Below are 26,047 nucleotides of genomic sequence, written 5' to 3'. Positions count from 1 at the left end.
AATAAGCTTATATAAAGAATTCAGAACAGAATCAGCACCTATATGGCTGTGAAGATTATAAAATGAAGGCATTAACTATCACCATGGCCCTACAGGTTGTAAGGGATGAGCAACCTCACACAGGAACCCAGCGGACATTTCCTCCTTTGCTGAGCAATGGCACTGTGTGTACCTTGTAGCCATGGAGTAGCAAAATGTATAAATGCATGCTTGGGGCTGGATACTTGAGTTTCTGGAGCAACATGGAAAAGATTAGAGAAGTGGCAAATGTTTCCATCAGTTCATTGTGGGTTGTGAGGGGAAGAAATTAGCAGTGATGTATATGCCGAAAGAAAATCTTCAGCAAAACAGACACATTCTCCCCAGGATGACAAAGACGGGGTTTCTGATGCTAAGAGGTAGATATCAAAGTGGCAAAAAATCTTAAATAGAGCATTGTTTGGTATCAGAAATAAGGAATGTTTTACTCAAAAAAAAAATTAAAATGGCACTAAAGGGAACACCTAGAGCTTGAGGGTTTTCAGCATTTACTGGAAGCATTTGTCAGCTCTGATTAATATTGATTTTTATTGTGTCTTCCTACATGATAGTTATCTGACTAAGTATTTACTACTGCACAAGAATGTACTAATTATTTCCTCTAATGAAGAGCCCATTTCAAAACCAGGTGGTTGTTACAGTAAATATTCTCAACATTAGGGTATTTAATATTCCTCTGCAAAGATTTGGCCAAAGACTTTAGGGAATTATTAAAATACAAGACTGAATGCAACATGATTTAATTATGCCAAGACCCAGCCTGCTAAGATTGTTTGTAATTTCTTTTCAATTTGCTTTAGCAAGATAAGATCCTTTGTTTCTCACAACTGCATAAAAAGTGGCCCTGGAAGGATCACTTCTGGGTAGCGCCATCATTGCAGCTCCTGGGAGCAGTGTCCATCCATGCCTGTTGCCTGACTCACTCATTGTTTGTTTCCTTCCCACACAATGATGCCCTAAGAAGATTAACCCTGTCTCTGAGGTTGGAGCCAATTCTTTCAATGGATACCAAAAGTTCACCCCCCAAATTCAATTGTCAAATTGTGTCTCTAATGGAATATGATTCTTGTTTACTTTAGCTTAGACGGCTGAGGAAGTTGTGGCTAAGTACATTGGTAGAACATAAAACGCCACTAAGACTTAGTGTCCTTGCGTTCTGCTCCTCTACATGAAATGCATCTGTCTTTGCAAACACTCATCTCTCCAGCATACAGTTTTTAACGGTAATTTTCAAATAGGAGCTATAATAAAGGCTAAATCTATTTTGTTACAGCAGCAGGAACTAATAACGGTTATCCCCCAGAGCTAAGAAGTGACATGCCAAATCAGTTTCATCACCCACTGGGAATGACATACTTCACACGCAAATCAACAAATTAGGCAGTTTCTACAGGTCCTATTCCTCAGATTTAGAGCTCCGTAAAAGGGAATGTGATTTCTCACATTAAGTGGCACAGGCAACGGAGTCTAAGATGATGTCATGTGTTTGTGTTTATTGTCCCTTCTAATAGTAAACAAATTAAATAACAGACTATGAAATTCAACAACCCTCTCTCTAGCCAGATGGCTTCAAGGTGGGACCACACAAGCTTTTGTCCCAATACAGGATGTTTAACTATTCAATATCATGGAATTATATCAGTTGCCTTATTGCCAGCATTACATCTGAAGACAGAGTTATCAGCAACGCTTTCCAAATAGGGGATCTGTGTGTCCAGCATTTAAGCATTCCTGAGTGGCTATGGAAACAGTAAAGGTGGAAGGCTGGGAAAGTGTATTTGACTTGTAAGTCATAGAAAAAAATCCAACAAACTCTGATCGACTCAGTGCTTACATGGTGCATTCCTATCTATGGTTACATGACAGAATAGACATGGGACACAGAATGACATCCCCAAAATATAAACTTGCAAAGACATTATAAAACTTTGCAAAAGAAAATTGGTAGAAAATCAGATTAATGTTTGGGGAAATCAAATAGCATTATTGGCAGAGGAGAAAAATCAACTGCTTGGAAGTCACTGCTTTCATTTGCAGAAATTAAGAAAATCTGAACTAAGGAAGTTCAGTGAAGGTGGCAAAAAAGAGCTTTTACTCTTATAAACAAGTAATTCGTGGATCTCGGTACCAACTGGCTTCTAGTGGCGAGGGAGAAGGGCACAGAGCAGGCTACTGATTACTACTATAACACCGAGGTCATGAGCAAGGGCTGAAAATTACATGAGGACTCTGGCTTACTGTTGACTTTTCCAGGGGCAGAGAAATATCAATGAAGAAGATGAGTCCAGGAATGGGTCCAGGGAATAACTGGATAAAAGACCAGAAGCAACAGCCAGAAAGTTGAGGTAAATAATTTGAGAGACCAAATGACAGGACATAGCTGAGTATGGTCAAGAAGGAGGAAATAGTAAAGGGGAAAATGAATCCGTTTGTGGTAAAGGTGAAAATGAAGCAATTTGTATTGAGTATTATTATTTTTTTCCTTATTCTTTGGTTTGTCAAGATAGATTTCTCTATGTAGCTGTGTTTCCTGGAACTTACTCTATAGTCAACACTGACCTTGAACTCATAGAGATTTGCCTGCCTCTGCTCCCCAGTATTGGTAATAAAGGTGTCTACAACAACTGTTGACAGAGGTTTATGTACTGCCCACTCCTGCAGCTGTTTACTCCCAAAGAAATACACAGAGGTCTATATTGATTATAAACTGGTTGGCTTATTAGCTAAGGCTTCTTATTAACTAACTCTTACATTGACTCATAATTCTTGTCTGTATTAGCCACGTGGCTTTGTATTCTCATCTTGCTTCCTCTGTGACTGGTGACGACTGCAGACTGAACCTTTCCTCTTCCCAGAATTCTCCTGTTCCGGCTGCCCAGTCTATACTTCCTGCCTGGCTACTGACCAATCTGTGTTTGTAAAAACCAATACAAGTGACAGATTTTTACAGGTTACAAGATCATCATTGTCCCACAGTAAACCATTGCCTGGTAAATATTATTAATTTTTAAAAGAAAACTTGTTACCTTAAATTACAACTGCCTTTAAACTTCTAACTGCTCAACTTTTCAAAAACAGGAAATTGCTAGTACTTTCTTAATATTAGTTGCTATCAAATAGGACAGTCTTGTGCTTGTAAACAATAAAATCAAAAACAAAAACAAGTGCTTTAGAAGGTCAATCCTAAATTATTTGTCTATAGCACCAAAATTATACCTGCAAATTCTACATGTTTTATATATCCACTTCTCTGGTGGTTGGGGGTGTGTATCATAACCAGTTTTACAATGCTAAGCAAGTGATCTTTCCTGAGATATATGCCTAACATTTTGTTTATTGCAACAGGTTCTTTCCATGTAGCTCAGGCTATACTTAAACTTGCTGAGTAGCTCAGGCTAGCTTCCAACTCATACTCTTCCTGCATCCATCTTCCGAGTGTTGGGATTGCACGTAAATCCTAGCACACTGAGCAGTGTTGTCACTTTTTATTTTAGGTACTCTCATGTTAAAGATCTTATTAAAATGTGTAGAAATGATACATTTATAGAATAATTTATTGTATAGATGCAATAGGTCTCAAACAAAATACTTTTTTCTTTAGTAACATAAAATACAATAGAGCAATACCTAATGTCCAGATTTGATATCACAGTCTAGATCTAGTACAAGGACTGTGACAAAAGAAGTACACAGTGGGGTCCTAGGGAATGAAACTCAAGGAGTTACCCAAAGCAAAAGGAAACTCTGTTAGCCTATATTGTAAAAGTTGAAGGTGAAAAGAGAAAAAAAAATCTCAGAACTGAAGATATTCAGAAAATCTCAGGCGAAAAAAAAGCATTTAAACATCTGGCTTTCATTCGGTAAGTTTATTAAGAATGTAGAAAGATTACAAATTTGAAAAAAAAATAAAAGCTTTAATAAGCAACTCATTACGTGACTTCATGGCTGTACCTATAGGTACACGGGAGTTTGACCTGAGGATACATGGAGACTTTGAGATGAATTGTCCCACCATCCCTTCTGTCGCTGACTACACTCTCTTCCTCACTACAGAGGTGATTCTCCCAGGGCTTAATGGCAGAGGTATTAGTGAAAGGAGCAAGAGAGTCCAAATATACAGTCTCTGCGTCAGGTAGAGGATGCCACTGTCTCCATACAAGCTGGCTTCAAGCAGAGAACTGTTCTAAACTCTTTAGCTACAGACCTTGTCAAACACACTAAATTCCTTTTAAAATATGGATATGCATGGATGCATGCATATACATACATACATACATACATATGTGTGTGTATGTATGTGTGCAGGCCAGAGTGTGTCTTCAAGAACACACACACATACACGGGCATGTGTGTGCACGCGCACACACACACACACCCGTCCTTTTAGATAAAGGTTTTAACATGCTTCATAAAGTTGCACTAACCTTAATTTGTAGGGTGTTTGAGGCTTAGATTTTCAAAGACATATTCAACTTCCCAGAGCAGAGCAGATTTCCTAGCTATAACTAATTACTTTGACAAGCAGAGAGAACAGAGGGATTCAGATTGTTGACGTTATTTCATGAATTTTGTCTGATTGAGAGTTTAACTATCTTTAATAAATAATATGGGAAAATTCAACAACCTGTGGTCATTTGTCTTCACATAACTTAGGGACAGGGCTACAACTCTTCCCTATGATAACCCTTCCCCTATGTTCTTTAATAGCTGAAATGAATCTTTGGCCAATTAGAGATTTATTTAAGTGCTGAGCCACAACAAATTTCTGTCCCCACACCATCATCTGGCTATATTCACGCTACACTATTCCACTTCATCTTTTTTTTAAAAACACATAGCATGATATGACATGCTCTCATTCTAATGTAAGCGACCCTGAGGTATTCTCCTCTAACATAAGGTACCCTGAAGTGTTCCCCTTTAACACAGCATGCCTTGAATACCTAACAGATGTAAACAAAGACTCTATTTTCCTAGAGCGCGTCTCTTGATCAGGCAAATTACAAATGTCTTAGATGAACTAATTCCACAGTAACCAGCTCAGTGAATTTATCTTTGCACATTTTTTTATTTCAAAGGAACAAAAACTGAGAGGAAAAGGCCCCAGGTAATAAGAGACCCATATGGCTGCCCAGCCCTCTCTTCAGGCTTATCAATAAATCATTTGGAACGAAGAATGTCTGAGTGGAAGATATTAGATTTCCAAGGAGCTTTCTGCAGTATAATTTTAATAATAATGATAGTAATAAGCAGGACATTTTCCTATTCACCACCACCCTCAAGCACATTACACTAAATTCAATGGTTAATGAGGCCGTATCACATGGATGAGATGTTTGCACCTATTTGCAGAGGTCTTGCTTTTGAAGGCTCGGTCACTGCCTGAGAAATACACCCCATTCTTGGAAACATACTCTCCTTTGTCAGAAGTCAGCGCTGACTTCATTTAGCCTTTAGATTAATTGGTGATAATATAGACCTACAAAACTAAAAGGATAACACATTCTACTTTCCACAATATGGAATCGTACCTCAGGTCAACACCTTTCTTCTTTTGCAGTTTTTAATGTTCCTAACTTTAGGAGGAATTTAGTTCAGCTCTTTACTTGAAATGCATGGGATAAAATTACATAGTGATGTTACCTCCAGAGTACAGTGAGGAATAAAGAGGACCTATGTTTGTAACTTCCCTGGAATAAGGAAGAAACAAGGCATGTAGGAACGTACACACACACACGCACACACACGGATGTACACATAGAGGAGAAGAGAGGCAGATAAGGTGGGAGAGAAGGAGAAAGAAGGAAGGAAAGGGAGAGAAAAAGAGCGGAGAGAGGAGAAGAGGGGAAGCAACTGGAAGGGTAGGGGAGAGGAAGGAATGAGCAACCAGGGGAGAGACGGAATGAGAGGAAAGAACACTCCACCTATGGGGCTGGATCTATGGAAGTGTTACTATCTAAACAGTAACAGTCTGCGTGAAGGAGATGAGGCAGTTCCTTGTACCATTTTTATTTCTTGTTGAAAATAGATTTACTTTTATATAATATATTCTGATTACGGTTTCCCCTCTTCCCAAATCTTCCCAGATCATCCCCACTTCCTCACCCACTAAAATCCTCCCTTTCTTTCTCTCTCATTAGAAAACAAACAGGCATCTAAAAAAAAAAATCTTTGTGCCGTGTGTGTAACTTTTTCTCTAAGTCTAAAGTCTGTTTTACAATAAAATGTTTTAAATATTTCAACTTTGCAATTAAAGCAAGTAAATGAGAGAGTAGATAAATAAGCCACGGATGCGGAGTAGAAGAATACTCCAGACACAATTACCGTTGGCTTCACTCTTGTAAGGGAACCATCAAGACTCGAACACTTGTGTAAAGTTACTGTCGGCAACAAGCAGCAATACACCCTAAACTACACTCAGGCATCAGCTATTACTTAATATCTACTTGCTGAGCAGACTGTTAGGCTAGGAGGCGATATTTTCATAGACAGTAGGAAGAACTGTGGCTGAGAACCAAACCAATAAAAAAGTTTTGCCCTAGGAAAAGATGTATTTTTGAGAGACCTAGAGCATTTGCGTATTTAAGGGAATGTTCTCCTTTTAGAGCTTTCCACAAGATAGTATCATGGTCTGACAAAGGAGGCAACTTTCCCTTGGTCTGGGGTACCAGTTAACAGAAACAACTTACTGGGGATAGACTTTGTTCCATTAACTCTCCGCAGAGACACATTTTCAAAGCAACAGCTTAAATGAATGGTTTGTGTCTCTGTAATAATTTTGACTTCAAATGTCACCTGTATTTGAGATGCTATGTGCATTTAATCAGTGTCTATATTGTAAAATAAATATACTTCAGAGTGACTGCTGTGCCAGTCATAAATCATAATTCGCAAAGACAAGAACATCTTATCATCACTGTTGATAGTCATTAATGACAATGATGATTAAAACGGAATCTGCCTGCCATATTATCGTTAAACAGCCTATTAGAATTTCCATCACATACTCAAACCTACCACGATCTCTCTCTATGTTGATACATCTCTTATGGAATAGTACGTGACTGACAGCTATATTTAAACTTAACACTTGAAATGCAAAGCAGAAGAGCAGAGTTTTATTAACACATTTTAACCCGTACTTCCAAAATTAAGAGAGATTCTACTGCCACAAGTATATAGTATTTCCAGGGCTGAGTTATTTCTTGTGGCACTAATACTTGAGATTCCAAAAGCTTTAGGGCAAAAGAAAAATATTGTCATTTACATGTCATGTCAACCAATGGAATCTTCTGTAAGTAGAAACTGATAGTTATAGAACTTCTCAGAACTGAATAATTCCATGATATCCTGTGAACTCTCTATAGTAGAGGGCAGTGAGCAGTGGCATATTTAGTGCTGGACATGGCTCACACTACATAAGATCATCGTGAGGGGATTAGATGAAATTCACGGCAGGATAAATAATGGCAGAAGGGCTCAACTTGAGATGTCAGTCAGGCAATCTAGAACCTCACTATGTGGGATGATTCTGTCCGCTACAAACAGGTTGTGGTAGGGAGGAGCACAGAGGACAGATAGGCATCTGAACTTCAGATAGGGCACAGCAAATTCAAAGAAAGAGGCCCCGTAACTGTGAACCAAGCTCTCCCATTCTAGTGCTCTGGTGTAAGAAGACATGATGCAAAGTGTGCCCTCCACAGGAGAAAGTGTCCTACATGGTATTCCTGGGTGGGTCCCAGGGTAAAGACAGTAGAGAGGGAATGGCTTAGAGTCAAGGTTGCTCAGTTCACCTTCTTAGCATGACTGACTTCCGCAGTTGTACTTCCAGACACAAGATGTAAGATGAGCCTCAATCAAGCTGAGCGTGATTAGGGCGAGACCACACAGGATCAATTTCCATGCTGAGTTCAGATCAGGATCATGGGAATTGGAAAGCAGGGTTGCACCCACGATAAGACACTGAGAAGGTGGAGGGGAAACATGGAAGAGGCAGAGGTACTGAGAGCATGAAAAATTGCCTGAGTCATAGTTTTGTTCCTGTATTATTAGCAACTTAAAAACCAATTGGAACAAAAGAGGTTTGAGACTGCATCCAACCCAAGTGTAAGGTAATCAGGTCCAGCCCAAGGCTGCACTATGAAGCCTGTTGGCCCTGTCAAGGTGCCAACTGACCCAAGGGCTGACCGCCCAGGGAAGGAGGCACAATCATCCTCTAAATGACAAAAGCTTACTGTGTGACCATGTTGGAATTTCTTGGAATAATTTTTTCTGTGTGTTTACATATTTGTCACAGTCTAAGAAGCATCTCTCCCATAAAGCTTTTTTAAACATTACTCTTTAGTTTTGTTTTTGTGGATTCCTTGTGGACTTTCTCTCTTGCCGCCACCCTATGTTAAACTGTATAGAAATAATCCGTAATTAAAAAGAAATCAAAATTAAGGAGAAAACAGGATGCAGAGGGGAAAATGTTTTAGTAACAAGAAATTAACTTGCCAAAGGCCTTGCGCTTTGTAGAGGGCACTCTGACCCTTGCAAAGACTTAGGGGATGAAGACATGCAGAGAAGAGCTGAGGAGATGACATTAATGGTCTGGTCTCGACAGTGTAGGTCAAGTCCCAGATCACTGGTCAAAGCCACCTTTCCCACTTTACGGTTTGCTTTTATCATAAAAAAAACTGTTCCTCCCCACACTCTGAAAATTCCAGGAGGCAAAAGGAAAGCAGGACAAATCTGTGATATTGATTTTTTTTTTTTTTTTTTTTTTTGCTATCCATTGACTAGAGTTCAAATTTAAAGTGGAAAATTACAGTCCCTGGGGGAGAAGAAACCTATCAGTGGGAGGAACTAACACTAAAAGCTGCAGAATTGGGGTTTTTACTGTTCCTTGGTGATTCTGCCTGTAATCAAAGCTGCTACCATTATCTGGTCCACATTGCCTCCAGCTCTCTCCCTCCTGGGTTCCGAACTGGATGCAATTCCTTTGTGAGGATTCTTCAGTTGGCCGGGGGTGCTGGTTTGACTTTTTCTCTGTGGAGATATTTTGACTTTGATTTCCAGAGCTATGAGGATGTTTTGAATGTGAGGAGAATCTTGGGAGACTGGATGATGGCCAAGGTTAAAGAAAGAAAAAAAAATTAACAGAAGAAACGGAAGGATTTGGTCAAGTTTGCTTTTAGATGATGTACTTTTCTAGACTAATATTTTTGGTTGCAATTCATAATTTAAAATTGTAAACATAATATTTAACATGAGGCTCGGGTCTCTTATTCTTTCATTTTTTGAGGAATTTTTATGGTATTAGAGTGGCATATAAGCCCAAACTGGAAAACAGGTGAGAGAGGACAGAGCATATGGAATTGCCAATAAAGATGAAAGGGATCCACTTTCCTGCCTTGCTTAAGGAGAAAATCTTCTTAGAGGAGGAATTTTTAGTCTCAAACCAAGCTGAGTTGTTCACTATTATTTAGACCAAAGGACACACTGTGAATCAATGCCCCCCACCCCCCACCCCCCAATTCTGGTACTGCAAATATTCACAGATGTAGAGGGTAGCTTTCCTCAGTTCATTATTATAAAGTCAGCTTTTCATCCAGCTAACACTTCTCTCTGCAGCCCCACAGACCCGTCACTCTTATCATCAGTTCTGGCTAATGGCGAGGACACAGATGGCCATCAGAACACTTGGTGCATGGACGCAGTGGACAGAGGCATTCATCTCTCTGGTGATGCAGAATGTCTGAGGTCACACAGCAGAGCACACACCTGTGTCGTGTGTTCACCAGGTATGCTGCAAGTGCTCTCGCAAGTTCATAGTTCCGGGGATCTTTCACGACCAACGCTCCATGCCCTCCACACGTTGAAGACAGACTGGAGCCTTGAGGCACACCCGACTTACCCAGCCGAGCTCCGGATTGGCATTTACCAGGCCGCTCAGCATTGCTGAGTCAATGACAGTGCTGTGACAATAGAAGGTTGGTTGGAAGCACACCACAATGTGTTCTCTGTGTCCTAAGCGCAGGCTCCTTCAGTGACATTGGGCAGGTTATCTCCGAAGAGCCTGGGGATTGATCCGCTCTACTTAGGAGTTTCTTTCGGGAGGGGATACTGGAGATGAAGTTGATAAAATCTGACCTGACTATGGTTGTAACCTCAAAATTAGCTCTGAATTCTAAATCCTGTTTGATCACTAATAATCTCCTATTTATAGGTCATCTTAATTAGATGGCGAGTTTAAGCATGGGCATCATGTTGTTGGTTTTTTCTGGGTTTCCCCTGAGTAGTATTCAGTAGATATTTCAGTAATGAACTAATAAGCACTTTTTCTCACACCATTTTAGATGATTATTTTTCCTTATTTCCTTTGCAGACCTGGCGGTGTGGGGAGGAGGCATCCGTCCTACAACTTGTTCACAAACCTCCTTCCAGCGCTTAACAGCCATCTTCCTTGCTGTAGCTAACCTCATTTTTCCCCCAAAGCAATTTTGCCTCATTTTCTCTACGACTGTCCTCAGTAGACATGGGGAACAGTTCATTGCTATTGCCAGTTCATCTTTCAACCTTTTCTTCAAAGAGAAATTAAAAATAAGTAAATAAATAAATAAAGATAGTCCCAGTGCTGCTTACTCGCTCTGTCATTTTGGAACCACTGTTTTCATTAATTTCAATTCTATTATCCAGGATGACTAAAGGGCACAACACAGCGATATCCAAATAAGCCCACTCCAATTAGCACAATATACCAGCTAGTAAGTCAATGAACAAAAGCCTATTAAAGAACAACACAATAAAAAAGCACCGTGAGGGCCTTCCTTTGCTTAAAGGAATCCATCACCATCGAGAACACAAGGTAGACATGGGAAATTGAAATGGAAAATCCAGCCAAGCCATGGGAATAACTGAAGAAGAAAAGTCTGGCACTGAGAAGGAATCTTGACGGAAGAGAAATGCAGGCTCAAGAAACGCAGATTCATAAATGAGGCTTGAGGGGAGCTTCTGGAGCCTGGCAAAATCGGGCTAAGAAGAAGATCATTTTAAGGGAAGGTACCATCTGTGAAATAAACTAATCTGGTTAGAGTGGAGGGTTTGTAGAAAGCAAAAGCAAAAAGTGACAATACATAAATCTGGCCAAGAACAAAGAGGGCACTGAATGTCAGTAAAGATTGGGGATTATATGAGTCTTCCATTTCCAACTGAAGATCGTGGGTTCTGACTGCACTAGAACCACCAGAGATCTCAGACCACTAAATGAAATGTAATAAACTCAAGTTTCTAATGATGAAATTAGGGAAGTAGCATTTCAGTAGGCTTAACAGGCAATTCTGGGATGCTGCCAGACTGTAAGGCAGCAGTATCTACAGCAAACTATTACTAACAGGCTCTATTTTAAGAACTTGTTAGTGTGAACTCTTTTTTCGTATATCATCTCATTTATCCCACAGCAGATCTGGTAGGCGAATACTATTATTACTTCACAAAAGAGGCTAGTGATACACAGAGGTTAGGTCGTGGTTGGTAGATCATATTAGTTACGCTTTTGTTATGAAAAATATGCAATTAAGGCAATATAAAGAAGAAAAGATTTACACTGTCTCATGGTTTCAGAAAGATCTCACTCAGTCCATCATGGTGGGAGAGGCACGGTTGTGGGAGCATGTGTGCAAGAGGTACCTCCATCATCCTGCAGAGGAGGAAGTGTCACAACATCCATCATCCTGCAGAGGCGGAAGTGTCACATGCAAAGGTCTCCCTGGACACCTACTTCCACCAGCCAAGTCCCACTCTGGAAAGCCTTCACAGCCTTCAAAACATCACCACGGACTGGGGATCAAAGCTTGGAAGCTATTAACCCATGAGAAGACATTTAAGATTCAGATACAAGGGCATAGGGCTAGAAACAAGCAGCACTGAGATTTGTGCCAACTGAAATTTCAAAAGATCTGCCCTTTGCGACCATGTTCTATTACATTTTACCATGGAGGTGTCTACTAAGTAGATGATGACAATAACTGTGCTAGGATGAACTGAAATGGAGAAGGAGAAAAGCGGGCAAACCAGTCAGGGAGGTTTTCAACCAATGTCGTTGTGAACAATCAATCAAATTACAGTGATGGGAGTGGCAGTGGAGCAGATGGTCCAGATGTGAAAGGCAGTACTTTTCACATATCAGAAGAACTAACTGGTAGGTGGGTGGGACTGGGGAGGCAGGACGTATCCCAGATGTCATGGGATTCCTGATATTGCCTCAGACATAATTAGGAAAGTCAACATAAACTGGGGACTTCAATAGGCAGATTCCAAATCAGATTTTAAACTTGTTGAAGCTGAAGTTGAAAGCAGACAACAGTTGGAGAAACAAACTGGATTGTCTCTAAAGCCGTGGCTACTAAAGTCCAATAGTGTTCACACACCTACTATCTATTTTCTGTTTCGGGTAACGTATCTCCTAGCTGTTTTTAATTGTTCTGAGGAGTCCTTTTCTTGTTCTGTGAGAATAGTCACAGTTATTGTGCTTGAGATTAGAATCTTTTTATTTAATTGTGACCTGGATCATGTTAACAAATTACTATTTTGATGTCACCTTTGGAGAGGAAAATTCAATAGATAACAATAATAAATATGGTTCTATAGGGTATTTTTATTCACAGCCTCTAGGTGGCCAGTGACTAGGACATTTTGGAGGCTAACACGACAGTAGTGATGAAGGAGGAATCTTGGCCACAGCATCAGCTTGAGCTGTGGCTTTAGGCAGACTGCTTTGTGCTGCAATTATCTGTGACGAAAACAGCGATTTAACACATTCATGTCCCAAGAATGTTGAAGATGGACATTAGTAAATTATATTGAAGTTTTCAGATAAAAAGTGCAAACCAAAGATCTGATTCTACCCTATCCCGGACAAGCTATTAAATCCTAACATGTCATTTCCTAATAATCATAAGCAAACATCTCACAAGGACATGACATTGTGCTGGACATGGGCAAGGCATATTAGGCAAATGCATTCCCACTGGGAACTTCAAGTGTTTGTATATACAGATAAAACTGTTGTTAGTATGCTTTATTAGTTACTTAACATGAGTATGCAAATAGGTCCATCAGGAAATTGTCTACATTTTATTAATCTAGCATCTTAAATGATTATATTTCATCTTAAATGCTAATGACATTTATTTATGATTGTGTACCTTCCATTTTAGTGCCTGTGAAAGTTCTTTTTAGCATATCAATTGCGTTATAAGTTAAAGCACTGGACTTTCGTCTTGATCTGCTAACAAATCTAAACCTCATTATCCCAGGATGAGATAAAGTGGTCTATTCTTCTTCAGTGCTGTTGTGTCATTTGCATTAACACAATGGGAGTTGTGCAGGCATATTAAGAGCAGAAGGGACCCTAATTAAACAAAATAAGCCTTTTAGTTGACACCCTATGTGATCATTCTTTATTGTGATAACTAGGAGAAAATCAAATCGCCCTACTGTGCTGGGCAGTGGAAAACAAGAGCTCCAGAATAATCAAGATTACACAGAGTAGGAAGGGAAGGCAACGAGCAGCAATCAGACTCTGAAAAGAAGGTAGCCATCCATTTTCATATTAATAACTCTGTACAGGCCCTGATCTGTCCATGAACACACATTCAGCAAACAGAGGGATAAACAAACACTTGTAGACAAGCTTGAGAGCTGAGAAAAATTGTTATTAAAGTCATAGTGCAAACAATCCAGCCTGCTGGGAACCCCAGCATCTCCTTTGTCTGTACTTGGCCCATCTGATGAGTAGCCCTTCTGTCCCAGGTTCTTCTTTTAGTTGAGTAATGAACACTAGACAAACTGCCCTGATTGGGTTTCATTCAAAAATCAACCTTCATGTAACATTTTAGTGACTATCCACGTAGATATCTCCATCACTTTCATCACTTGTCCCATTCACACATTCCTTTACACTCTCCTGTCCACAGTCTGTTCACATCATGGTGCTAATATTCCCCTCTTGTGCTCAGCTGCAGACTCATAAAAACTCAGATGTATAACATGAAAATGTATAAATATTATCAGCTATCATATTGCTGAGGTAAATGGAAGCCAAATATCTGAATATTACAGCCTCTATTTTGCAATTCCATTACAAGCTTGAACACTACTGCTCATAAAGAGTACATTTCCAGCTTAGACCTGCGATAGTAATACTGGAAAGAAAAGAAGTGAGGGACATGGCTTTTTCAACTTGAATTTAAAAATTAAAAAAATTAAATTTGGACTTAGCTTGGAAGAAAAATTGGCAAATTAACAAAATGAAGAAACAAAATTTTTATGATTCATTTTGTGAAAAATGAAGTAAATAATTTTCTAAAGACTTACTTTCAGGCTTAATTGTGTGTGTGTGTGTGTGTGTGTGTGTGTGTGTGTGTGTGTGTGTGTGAGATTCCCGGGAGTAAGAGTTAGGGTGATTGTGAACTAATGGACTTAGGTTCTGGGAACTGAACTTGAGTCCTCTGCAAGAACAGCACAGATTTCAAACAACTGAGCTATCTCTACAGCCCCCTAAAGTAAATAATTCAAGATGAACTTAGAGGAAATCCAGTTACAAAGAGAACAACTGTCCTCCATGCTGACAGGCTTTCACATCTGCTTGGTTCCCTTGCAGTCGGGGCAGTCAGGAGAACAATGACAGCTACCCTTACAGTGGTAAGCAGCGCTCACAATACACTGTTTTCTTCCATACTCATGCTTCTCACAGGTTCAGTATATCCAGCAACTTGATCCTGATCAGTCAGCCTCTCTCAGTGTAGACCTTTATCTAACCTGAAGCCAAATTAAGAACGTTGGCTTTCATTTTTCATTTGAGATGTCATGTTTAAAATGGCATGAACCTCGTGAAGCAAAGCACCCGAACTCTAGCCTATGTCCGCCCCTTTGCCTTTGGGGAGATGACTGGTAAGTTTTCATTGGACTGCTTGTGCTAGTAGCTCTGCCCTTCATGCTCATGAAGCTGAAGGGCTGCCCAGGTGTTTACAGCTGCTCTCTGGAAAGTGGTAACGACAGCCTGCGGCCACGGTACAGTCATTGTACACGAGACCTGTAACAGCCAGGATGGGATCAAGACAGAGAGGACAAATGTACCACACACGCCATGCCCTGGTGACTCGAGTACTCAGTCTCTATCTAACCCAACTTCGGAATCAAGTCCAAATGAATCTTCATGAGCAACATCAGGGCAAACATGGGCTAAGAAATATCTGGGTCAGGACCATCCACACACTCTGCACTGAGATTGCACAGGAAACGGAAGGAAGGAAACAAAATAACGAGCAGCTGGGCGAGTCTCCTTCCGATTTGTACTCAGCACAGCAAGTCTGGTCTTCTACCCAGCCGTTATGCAAAGCTTGAGAACCGTTCACAGTTACGTTTGGAAAGGGGTGGCCCAGAGCATATGAAATAGAAATGAGCGAATGATTTGAGCAATGCCATTTCTTCCTGTTCTTTATTATGGGAACTGTTCAGGTGAAAGAAAAAGCACCATGCCCATTTCAATTCCAAAGCAGCAATTTGGGAAAAATGAAACAGGGGAAGGGAAAGTTTGTGGACTCCAAGTATGTTTAGCTTGCGACAAAGGATCTCTCTGGAGTAAATCCAAAGCTGGGAAGCAAGGAGAGATGCCTCTAATTTCATAAAGGAAAATGCTCAAATGGGCATTGGGTGCACGAACGAAGTGGGAAATGATAGTCCAAACCACAGGGAGACATCACCTCAAACTCAGAGTAAGGTTATGAGAAAAGAGTAGTGGCAAGCACTGGTGAGACACACTTGGGAGGCTGAGAAAGGAGGGTCTCACAGAGAGTGAGCTCTTATCCCCAGTGAAACAACACAAAACCCAACAGAAACCATTACTGGAAAAACCACGCAGAAGCGTGAGACCTTGCATACTGTTGGTGGGAATGTGGATCGGTGTGGCTAGTACTGAAAACATTATAAAGATTTACTACAACATTGAACCTATAATGATATTAAGGCTGAAATTCCACTTCTGGAAATAAGTTTAATAGAAATGAAAAGAGTATATCAAAAACACACCTACTCCTCCTGATTATTGCATCACTATTCATAATTGCCAAGGATCAGAAATAAATTAAGCCTTGTCTAGCTGAGAAGTGGATAAAAGAAATGTAACATGCTTACTTTCTGTTTCTCTCTCTCTCTCTCTCTCTCTCTCTCTCACACACACACACACACACACACACTACTATTTAACATTAAAGAAGGAGACACTCCTGCCATTTGCATGTGAGCAGGAATTCAAGAGAGACTGATTGGAACTGCAGTGATGTGGAGAAGTTGGATTGTTGCAGGGCTAGAGACTAATTATAACTTACCTTGGGCTAGCTTTAGGTTTCCAAATAGCCATTCCTTGCCCATTTCTGTGTCAGAACTAACATTTCGTGACTAATAGAGGAAATGCTTTTGGAGTTTGTTAACTTATCCGAGCACTGGATCCCACTAACTCTGAGCTAACCACGCCGTCCTGTAGCATCTCAGGCCTATGGGACGACTCCTCTTCTTGCTCTAACTGCCACTCTCACGCACCCACCAAATTATTTTAAAATGGCTATGATTTATGACTTTCATAAAACTGGTTCCACAGGGGAATGTGAAACCTGAAGTAACCTAGCTCAGTGTTTTCTGGGTCCAGGTCACTCAGAGTTGGCCCTCGAATAAACTCTGCTTCTTTGGACGTAAGAGCTGTGTCCTGCCAGAGGCAACATGAAGAAGCTCGGAACACGTTCTTACAGAAGGATAAGTGCAGTATAGAAGAGTGTAATTCACGGGAACAAGAGAGTGGCTCTTACCAGAGGCCAGGGGTGTGAAGGTTGAGATGTTGTTGCTTGAAGGACACCCAATTTCAAGAGGGTGAGATTAGCAACTTGGAGAGAAATGCTGTTGTAGCTAGGGTTCCTATGGCTGTGAAGAGACACCATGGCCACAGCAACACTTATAAAGGAAAACATTTGATTGGGGATGGCTTGCATTTTCTGAGGTTCAGTCCATTATCATCACGGTGGGACATAATGGTGTGCAGGCAGACATGGTGCTAGAGAAGGAGGTGAGAGTTAATGCATCTTGCTCTTCAGGCAACTGAAAGTGGTCTAAGATACTGGGCAAGCTCGGTCATATATGTTACATCCCAAAGCCTGACTTTGTGGTAACACACTTTCTTCAACAAGGCCATACCTACTCCAACAAAGCCACACCTCCTAAGAGTGTCACTCCCTATGAGGTTATGAAGGCCAATTACATTCAAAGAACCACAAGCATATTTATATACACAGAAATGATAAGTGGGTAACGTTATGCATGTGTTAGTGTGCATCACTACCTCACAATGCTTCCACCTATCAAAACATGTTGTATATAATAAATATATGCAATAATTTTGTGGACCTAATGAACCAAGTGTGTCCCTTAGTGTAGGCAAAACTTAGAAATTATGCTTCTAGGGTTTAAATTTTCTTTATGATTTATAAGTTAGGATTAAAGAAAAAGAGATCTAAGCAATGTCTGAAGCTGAGTGAAGAAAAGGTGATGCGGGAAGAGTAGAGCTGATACAAAGAGCTTCAAATCCACGTCACCACTCAGGTTTGCAGACCATTGCTCTCAGAATGTCTAAGTCAGCTGCATCAGGACTCTGTGTACTGCAGACACTCTTTGTGTACTCTACAGGTTGCTTTTTGTTATAGTTGTACATGAAATTGATTTACAAAAAACTTTGTAGATCCCTATGCTTAAAAAAAAAGGAAGGAAAAAGAAAGAAAGAAGGCATAAAGTGACCTGGTCTCTGTGTCAGTGTGCTCCTTTCAGATAACATATCTTCTGAAAATTCCAAGAAGCTTGGGCAGATGCAGACTTTTAGGTCACAGACAGATACAGGGAGAGAGGATGCCAGCGCCTCTGCCATTTCCCCCTGGCACCTACTGCGCTCTGCTGCAGTCCTCTCTACTGCTCTCGGTTGAGCATATATCCTCTGCTCTCTCCCCTTCACTAGGATGGAAATCCCATAGGCCTAGGTTCTCGCTTAGAATCGGGTTAGTCCAGAAGGCACTGCTCGATACCTGAGCTGTCTAGGAGAATGTTGCTTTGTTCCCTGAGGACTTCATAGTTAAAAACATTTTGGATGTTGATGTGACATTTTCCTTGTTTTGTATTAAACACACCAAAAGACACTCACATTTGTCTTTGACTTTTCCTTTCTTTATTATGACAGGAAAGTCCCATAATAGCTGAGACTAACTATTACCTATCCAGTTCCTAGGATAACACCTGATGGAAAAATAGGGCTGTAATAAATATTGTTGAGTAACAATAGAATGATTATGAATGTATTTGGCAAAGATGAAGAAGTCAATAAATGTTATTAATTGAATTATTATGGGTGAACAAAATTTTAAAGGAGACAAAATTTAAACACCTTCCTAACAGCATGATATACACTTTATTAATCTATCAGGAGCAGCTAACTAGACACAATTCCTTTAGGACAAAAACCTAGAAATGGTATAGAAAAATGAACTTAATGGGCTGGGGAGATGGCCTAGTTAGTAGTGTTGGCTGAAGGAACTGACTTCAGATCCCCAGCACACACAGGAAAAGAGAGGTACACACCTATAATCCTAGCACTGGTGTGGAAGGGCTAAGGATTCCTGTGACCTGTAAGGTTTGCAGTGTAGCTCAGTCAGTGAGCTCCATTTTCAATGACAGACCCTACTTCAAGAAAAAAACAAGGTGGACAGGAACTAAGAAAACACTTGGAATCAACATCTGGCTTCTAGATATTTGCCCCCCCCCCATACAATCCATTCACACACACCAGAACGCACACCAAAACATGTGCACACACATGCGTGCGCACACACATAAAGAAAATGAATTTGTACAACTTTAAGCCTTTCACTCAGTTTCCCAAACATGGGATTGGAAAAGTGACCTAAACTCTCAAGAAAAGACAGTAGAAGCTGTTATATAAAAGGATTCGTTAGAAACACTAAGAATTTCATTTGAGGACTACAAGAGATTGACAAGATTATTAAGCAACCAAGAAATTAGGTGGTAATCTCTGGCTTTTCCACTCTAGGTGATATTACTATGGTCAAAAGAGATTTGGGACTGACAGCCTGAAACTTGTCTACTGAAGGTTTGAGCTCTGCTCTTTGATCATTGGAGTCTTGAATGGCCTTTCTGTAGAAGTGTCTTGAAGAACATGATACCCAAGGAAGTCAAGTTCATAAAGCAAAAATAAAGAAGTACCTTGACAGATAGATCAATGGGGATCCCAAGTCCCACACCAACGTTTTCCTCTGAATGCAAGTTGCTTTTGGTAAAATAGTTTCCACTGATGACCAGATTCAGGAGCTGCTAACTCCATCCTAAGTTTTCCTCCCAGCCTTGCAAATGCAGGCTGGAACTTAACAGACACACTGCCTTCCTGCACTGATGGCAGTGAGCACACCTGCTATGTCTTACGAGCAGAGAGCAGGTGATTCCCATGTGCCTGTGTAGATCATTCCTGCAACGAGAGTAGAGTACTGAGAAGGCGTGTGTAAAACCCTGCACTCTTTCTCAGCAGCCTTCTGTGTGCTTGCGTGAGTCTTCCTTTCCTTCTAAGCTTTGATCCTGGCTATTCTGCATGCCATGTCCCTGTGCCCAACACAAGTCCCAGTAAAGCCTTGCTCAGATGGTGTCCGCCTAGTGATTTCTACTCAAGCAGAAGAGCCCTTGGATGAGCTGGCAACACTAAAAGAAGGTGACATAAAAAGGAGCTGTACTTGGCCTTTTCCTGATTTCTATATCAAACTGAGCAAAAGATTAATAGCAAACCCATGGAAGGTCTCTCTCAGCCACAAGCAAGCAGAGTTTGTGAAGTAACAGCCAAAGTTGGAAGGTTCTGGAATTGAGCTTTTTCCCACAATAACCCATGACCCTTGCAAGAGCCAGACATGACTTATGCAAGGAGGTAATTTAAAATCAGCAAAGCATAACAATATACAAACTAGACAATGGGTGGAAAGATGAATGGAATTGACTCCCTATAACTTTCCAGTAGGAACAGGTGTGGGTGAAATAATGAATTAATGAATAAACACTCCCACTCTCTGTCACCAACATGAGTGGAAGAGCCAACATCAGCACCGTCAAAACGCTTGGCTCTTTAGAAGCAAGAACAAGGCCACAGCTAACACGTTACAATTCGAGGATAAGGGAGGGGGCAGAATTTAAGAACCCCCCCCCCCCTAACTTCCTTGGCCAGCTATCGCTGTCCATGGACTAACTGTAGAAGCTACACCAGAGCTCATGTTTAGGAATGTATTAGAGCAGTGCAGACAATGGAAAAAATAATGCATATTTAAGTCACATCTAACTCTGCGAGAACCTTAGAGCAATCAATCGCTTTTAAATAAGAAAGAAACTAAGTCAATAGCATCTGAACAACAGATGAGAATTAAAGCAAAATCTGTTGGCTAATGGTAACAGCTTTTGTGTTCTTTGTTGCTGAAAGCGTGCATATAGCAGTAACTCCAATATGCTCACCAGCTCGGATGCAAAAGGCTATGGAAAACACTTGCTATTTTTATCCCAAAGATAAAATCTAACCCTACCTCTCAGCTCTTAATTTTGCTAGAGTAGTGAAAGGGAGCAAGAGCCAAGTGCTGTGGGTCTGGAGAATCCAGGGCCTGTGGCTCCTACTCTGTGGAAATAGGGAGCGTACTGGGAAGAAGGAAAGAGATAGCCCCGTACTGGACAAGAAACACCTGGAGCCATGTAACAAAAAATACAGTCAGGATTTAACTTGACGACAATCTCAGAAACAGGCCGTGTGAGTCTCTGAGAGTTTTCATATTTACAGATTACTGCAGTTAAATCATGTTTATAGTTTTTTCTTTAATATCCCAAAGAGGAAACTTGTCCTTATAAATTATCATGGCATTGTAAAAGCAGTAATAATACTTATGATAATGACTGTGCTGGTTTCGTTGATACTGTAAGCAATTAGTCCAATCTTAGTGGCTTGAATAACACGTACGGATGAAAATTAAGGGGCTAGCCAGAGGACATCATTTCCTTGTTCTTCCCAGCGTACACAGGCTGCTCATTTCCTGGGCTCATTTCCCCCTCTTCCACTTTCACAGCAAGCATGCTGCATCTCTTTGCACCATGCTTCCTTGTCTTCCACTTAGGCTTGTAAGGCCCTGTGACTCTACTGGGCTCACGGAGGAAACTCAGGACAGCGGCCTTATCTCCGGGTGGCAGAGCTGCCGTCCTCCTGCCTTCTGCAACCTTAATTCTCCCTTGTCAAATGACACATATACAGATGCTGTGGAATATTTAGGGACATTTTGTTCATTACTGAATGTATATTACCTGTGAAACATACTTCTAAGTAGATTATATAATTAATCAAATATATTTTCCACTGTGGTAGTAGAGCCAATTAATATTTTTAGTTTTCAGAAGAAGAAACTAAAATGAAGAGATTAGTTTGCTTAATATTCCCTAGCTGGAGCGTGCAGGGGCTGAGATTTAGATCAGAAGTCCTCATGCGGAGCCTGAACTTGCAACCATTCAACTCCATAGCTTCACAGACAAAATTCTCACATGATTTACTGTCATAATTATTGCCAACATGCTTACATTACAGACTACGACTTCCTTTACTAGAAATATTCTATGTATTTATTCACCTTAGTGTATGCATGCGTACATAGATGCTGTCCATTCATGAGTGTATGTGTATTCACGCAGGCATGTGTGCATACGTATGTGAGAGTGAGTGTGTAAATGTGTGTGCACATATGGGAAAGCCCAAAGTTGAAGCTGAGTTTTTCCTTGATTGCTCTTCACCTTGCACATAGAGACAGGGTCTCTCAGTTGAACCCAGAATGTGCTAATTTGATTCGTCTAACGAGCCAGCTTACACTGAAGATCCTGTCACTCCCAGGGATCATAGGAGGGCTACCCTGTTGTGCACTGGAGTATTTGCTTACTCAAGCAAATATGTGTTACATTTGGTTGTGCTGGAGAATAAGTGTTTAACTATGTAAAGATGTGTTGCTGTTTCATCCTGCCTGCCTAAGGTACCTGATTGGTCTAATAAAAAGCCAAAAGACCAATAGGTAGGCCATGGAGATATAGATGGGGTTTGTGGGCAGAGAGAAAAGGAAAGCCAGCCAACTAGGGCCAGCCAGGCATTCACAGAGGAATGGATAGCAGGATGGCAGGATGGACAGTGTGTAGGTGAGGTAAAGAAGCCTCGGGGTAGCACAGAGATGAACAGAAATGGGTTAATTGATGTAAAAGAAAAAGCTAGAAACAGGTATAAGATGAATCTGAACATTCATAATTGACAATAAGATTCTGTGTCTTGATTTGGGAGCTAGTTGGCAGTTCAAGAAAGTCTGCTACACTACCTGCCCAGGGTTTGTGTGTATTCCGAGGATTTTAATTCTGACTTTCATATTGGCATACAAGCCATAGCCATCTCCCTAGCATGAACCGCTTACGGCATCTGATGAGAATAATAATGATACCTGGGCTCCAAACTTTAAGGTGACAAAGGAAGGGCAATTATCTAGATGGCCCAGACGGGAGAGTCACTCACTATAGTCTAGCCTAGAGTCACGCTGAGCAGAAAAGGCACTGCCTTAGACTGGGCCCCTGAAGTGCACTAAAACCAGAACGTGGCCACTTGGATACATATTACAAGATCATAATGGACAAGTTTTTAAAATATCAGGAGGTTCGCAGTAAGCAATCAGTAGCAGTCCTGTCACCTTGAGACACAATGGTGAAGAAGTCTTTTCTCCAGTCACTCTGGAAGAAAGCTGCTTGCAGTAGCCACTCCACTTTGCGGTCCCTGCTTTTGCTCTCTTCATTCCTTCCCTGTTTATGGAGCCCACCCCTTCTGCTTAGCTTGTCCGTATGTCTTTCTTCTGTCGGTGAGATTCACAAATCAAAACAAAAGATTTGATCTTTAAATTTGAAATCTTTTTTCTTTATTATTATCCAATGATTTCTAGGGTATTAGACCTGCTAGAGTAATGAGAATGGCTCCCACAGACTCACACGTTTGAATGTTTTGTTTCTAGTTGGTAGAATTCTTAAAAGATTAGGAGGTGTGGCCCCGTTAGAGGAGATGTGTAACTGGGGGTGGCCTTTGAGGTTTCAAAAGAAGCCTGCCATTCTTAGTGCTCTCTCTGCTTCCTGATTGTAGTTTTAATATGTGAGGTCTCGGCTCTTCCCGCCGCCATGCCTTTCTTCCACTGCCATGGACTCTAACTCTTTGAAGTCTAATTAAACACTTTTTTTTAATACGTTGTCTTGGTGCTGGTGTTTTATCACAGCAATAGAAAAGTAACTAATAGAGGTAACCTCAGCAAGGCTGCACAGCAGCTCTTATTACAATGTGTCCAGAGGCAAAGTTGCTACTGAGACTTTAAGGCACATACTGGAAGCAGCATTACTGGAACACTGGCTGTGTAATGGGATGCTCAGAGCTGGCCCTACTATAGTTTTTTTTTGTTTTTTTTTTTTTTTTTTTTTGGTTTTTCGAGACAGGGTTTCTCTGTACCTTTGGTGCCTGTCCTGGAACTAGCTCTTGTAGACCAGGCTGGTCTCGAATTCAAAGAGATCCGCCTGCTTCTGCTTCCCGAGTGCTGGGATTAAAGGCGTGCGCCACCACCGCCCGGCTGCCCTACTATTTTTGTCCTTTAAATGTCATTTTGTTGTTCTAAGGCTCTCTCTCTCCACACACACACACACACACACACACACACACACACACACACACACACACACGTGTGGAAGAAGGAAGAAAACAGGAAGGGAGGGAAGGAAAGAAGGAATAAGAGAACTGAATTGTCTTTTCTATCTAAAATTATTAGTTGAAGATTTCACACTGAGAACAACTGGTATCCCCCAGCGTGTTTAAGAGACAGATACTCCAAGGGTTTTATACAATTTGCTTAAATACGTCATTTGTCATCCGTAGCAAAGAAGGATGGAGACTGGTAGTCTTGACAGGGAATTATAGAAATAGAGTCATGGAATGGGTACCTCTACCTTACTTCCTGCCCCAACCCACTTCCCCTCCTGCCTAAAAGAAGAAAAAGGGTACAAGAAAATCCTAGAATTAGGAAGTGACTTTGTAAACTCTTCTGCTTCGTGAGCAGCAAAAATTTTCTGGTCTTCTCCCTTGACCGAAGCATGACAGCATGCTTGAGGGAGTCTGGCATGTCCTAGGGAGGAAGGCAAACTGGTGCCCTAGAGAAGTCTTGGGGAGCAAGGCTAGTATGATATCCATGGGGTAGGGGGCAGGGAAGAAATGGGAGCAACTGCACTTGAGTGATGTTGGAGGGGTAAGGACGGGTGATGGTAGAAGGCTGGGCAGGTGCTGCTGTAGCAACCACAGAGTTAAGCTTTCTCTGGCTCCATCTAAGAAGTCTAAGGAGATGATGATGGTGATGATGGTGTTGATGACGTCACTGCCGCTGTGCCGCTGATGCTCAGGTCACTGACTTCTCTCACCATCTAAAAAGCTTGGATAAGTGGACTCTACGCACACTACCCAAGGTAAGCGATCCTCAGCAAGTCAGCCATGGAAATGAGTTCCACCAGCAGCCACTGTTATACTAACAGGCTTGCTCCTGAACAGTCCACAGAGGTGTTCATGAAGGAGCCCTAAGCCAGTTAAAACCTCCTCCTTCCCCTGCACATGGCTCCACAGACAGGGAAGTTATGCCCGGGGACAAGGTATATTCTAGTTACATGGAACTAGCGGTGCAAGCCTCTGACCAAATGACCAGAAATCAGTCAGATCACTGGGAAACCGGAATGAGGAGAGATAGCTTCTGCAGAGTGTTATTCTGACTGTGTGCTGCTTAGTGCTTTGGCTGCCGAATCTACCACACACGGCATCTCATCTTCCAGGCCCACGGGGCCCCACAGGGAGGAATGATGCTAGCCTCAGTCTGAAAGAAGTAGAAGGGAGGTGTGTGAGACCTTATGACTGAGATGTGGAAGGTCAGGGATTGAGCCCAGGATCATATGGCCCTCATTGCAGGGTCACCTCTACTGCATCAGAAGCCACAGGATGAGATATAAGCTAGTCTTTTGTTTTCACCGTGCACAGGGACACTCAGAGAACACTTCCTCTGCCCTACTTGGCACTGGCCTCTTAACAACAAGCTTACGACCGCTGCCCGTCATCATCACAATCTTCTGGGGACACCCAAAAGGCTTTTTGTGCTTCCTTTGCAAAAAATAAAAATAAAAACCAGAGTCATAGCCTTGATTTTTATGAGTATAGCTGAAGATGAGAGGACACTCGATCCTTTTTCAGAACATACACAAAGGAGTGATTTAGCTGGGAGAAGCAAAGCCAAGGACTTGTGCAGCCGGCCCTTACCTCAGCATGGCACCGAATCCCTTCCTCTTCATTTTCCTCTCTGGATCTTCACTCTCCTCTTTCTGCTTTTTTTCCTTGATTTTCAGCTTGCCCTTTCCCTTTTTCTTCTCCTTCTCCTTTGGCTTTTTGACTTTCCTGCCTTTATTTTCCATATTGTCTAGTTCGGGGTTTCCCTGAGTGGCAGACTCACAATTCAGAGCTCCGTGGCCAGAGTGTGAGCTCTTATCAGAAAGACCGTCTGTAGAGAGAAAAGCTACTGTCAGTGGTCAGGGGTCCTTATGGTTAGGGTGTATGTATCTTATCAGAGAGACCGTCTGTAGAGAGAAAAGCTACTGTCAGTGGTCAGGGGTCCTTATGGTTAGGGTGTATGTATCTTATCAGAGAGACCATCTGTAGAGAGAAAAGCCACTATCAGTGGTCAGGGTATATATATATCAAAATGTAAAATGCAGAGGGACGAATAGAAGTGCTCAGTGTTCTACCTGACCACGTGGCTACTTGCACCCTTTGAAGTAGGACTTCCCAGTCCTGGGCACTTCAATTAATCTTTGAGGCTAG

The 26,047-nt window shown here is 41.4% G+C and overlaps 1 protein-coding gene across 2 annotated transcripts in view; it reads right to left on the bottom strand.

Moving 5' to 3' along the window:
• The window catches only part of Pard3b (par-3 family cell polarity regulator beta), a 1,021,419-nt gene that overhangs the window by 291,615 nt on the left and 703,757 nt on the right, over nt 1–26,047 (bottom strand). For both annotated transcript variants that reach the window (XM_041659081.1, XM_041659082.1), the window contains exon 18: nt 25,490–25,727. In XM_041659081.1, coding sequence (XP_041515015.1) covers nt 25,490–25,727 — 238 coding nt within the window. The remainder of the gene's footprint in view (nt 1–25,489; nt 25,728–26,047) is intronic.

This window comes from Microtus oregoni, unplaced genomic scaffold (assembly GCF_018167655.1).
Source record: "Microtus oregoni isolate MIOR12 unplaced genomic scaffold, Mior012 000010F_ref0000083, whole genome shotgun sequence".
Classification (NCBI taxonomy): Eukaryota; Metazoa; Chordata; class Mammalia; order Rodentia; family Cricetidae; genus Microtus; species Microtus oregoni.
The sequence above is the reverse complement of the archived record's forward strand: the minus strand, read 5'-3'. Positions and strand labels throughout refer to the sequence as shown.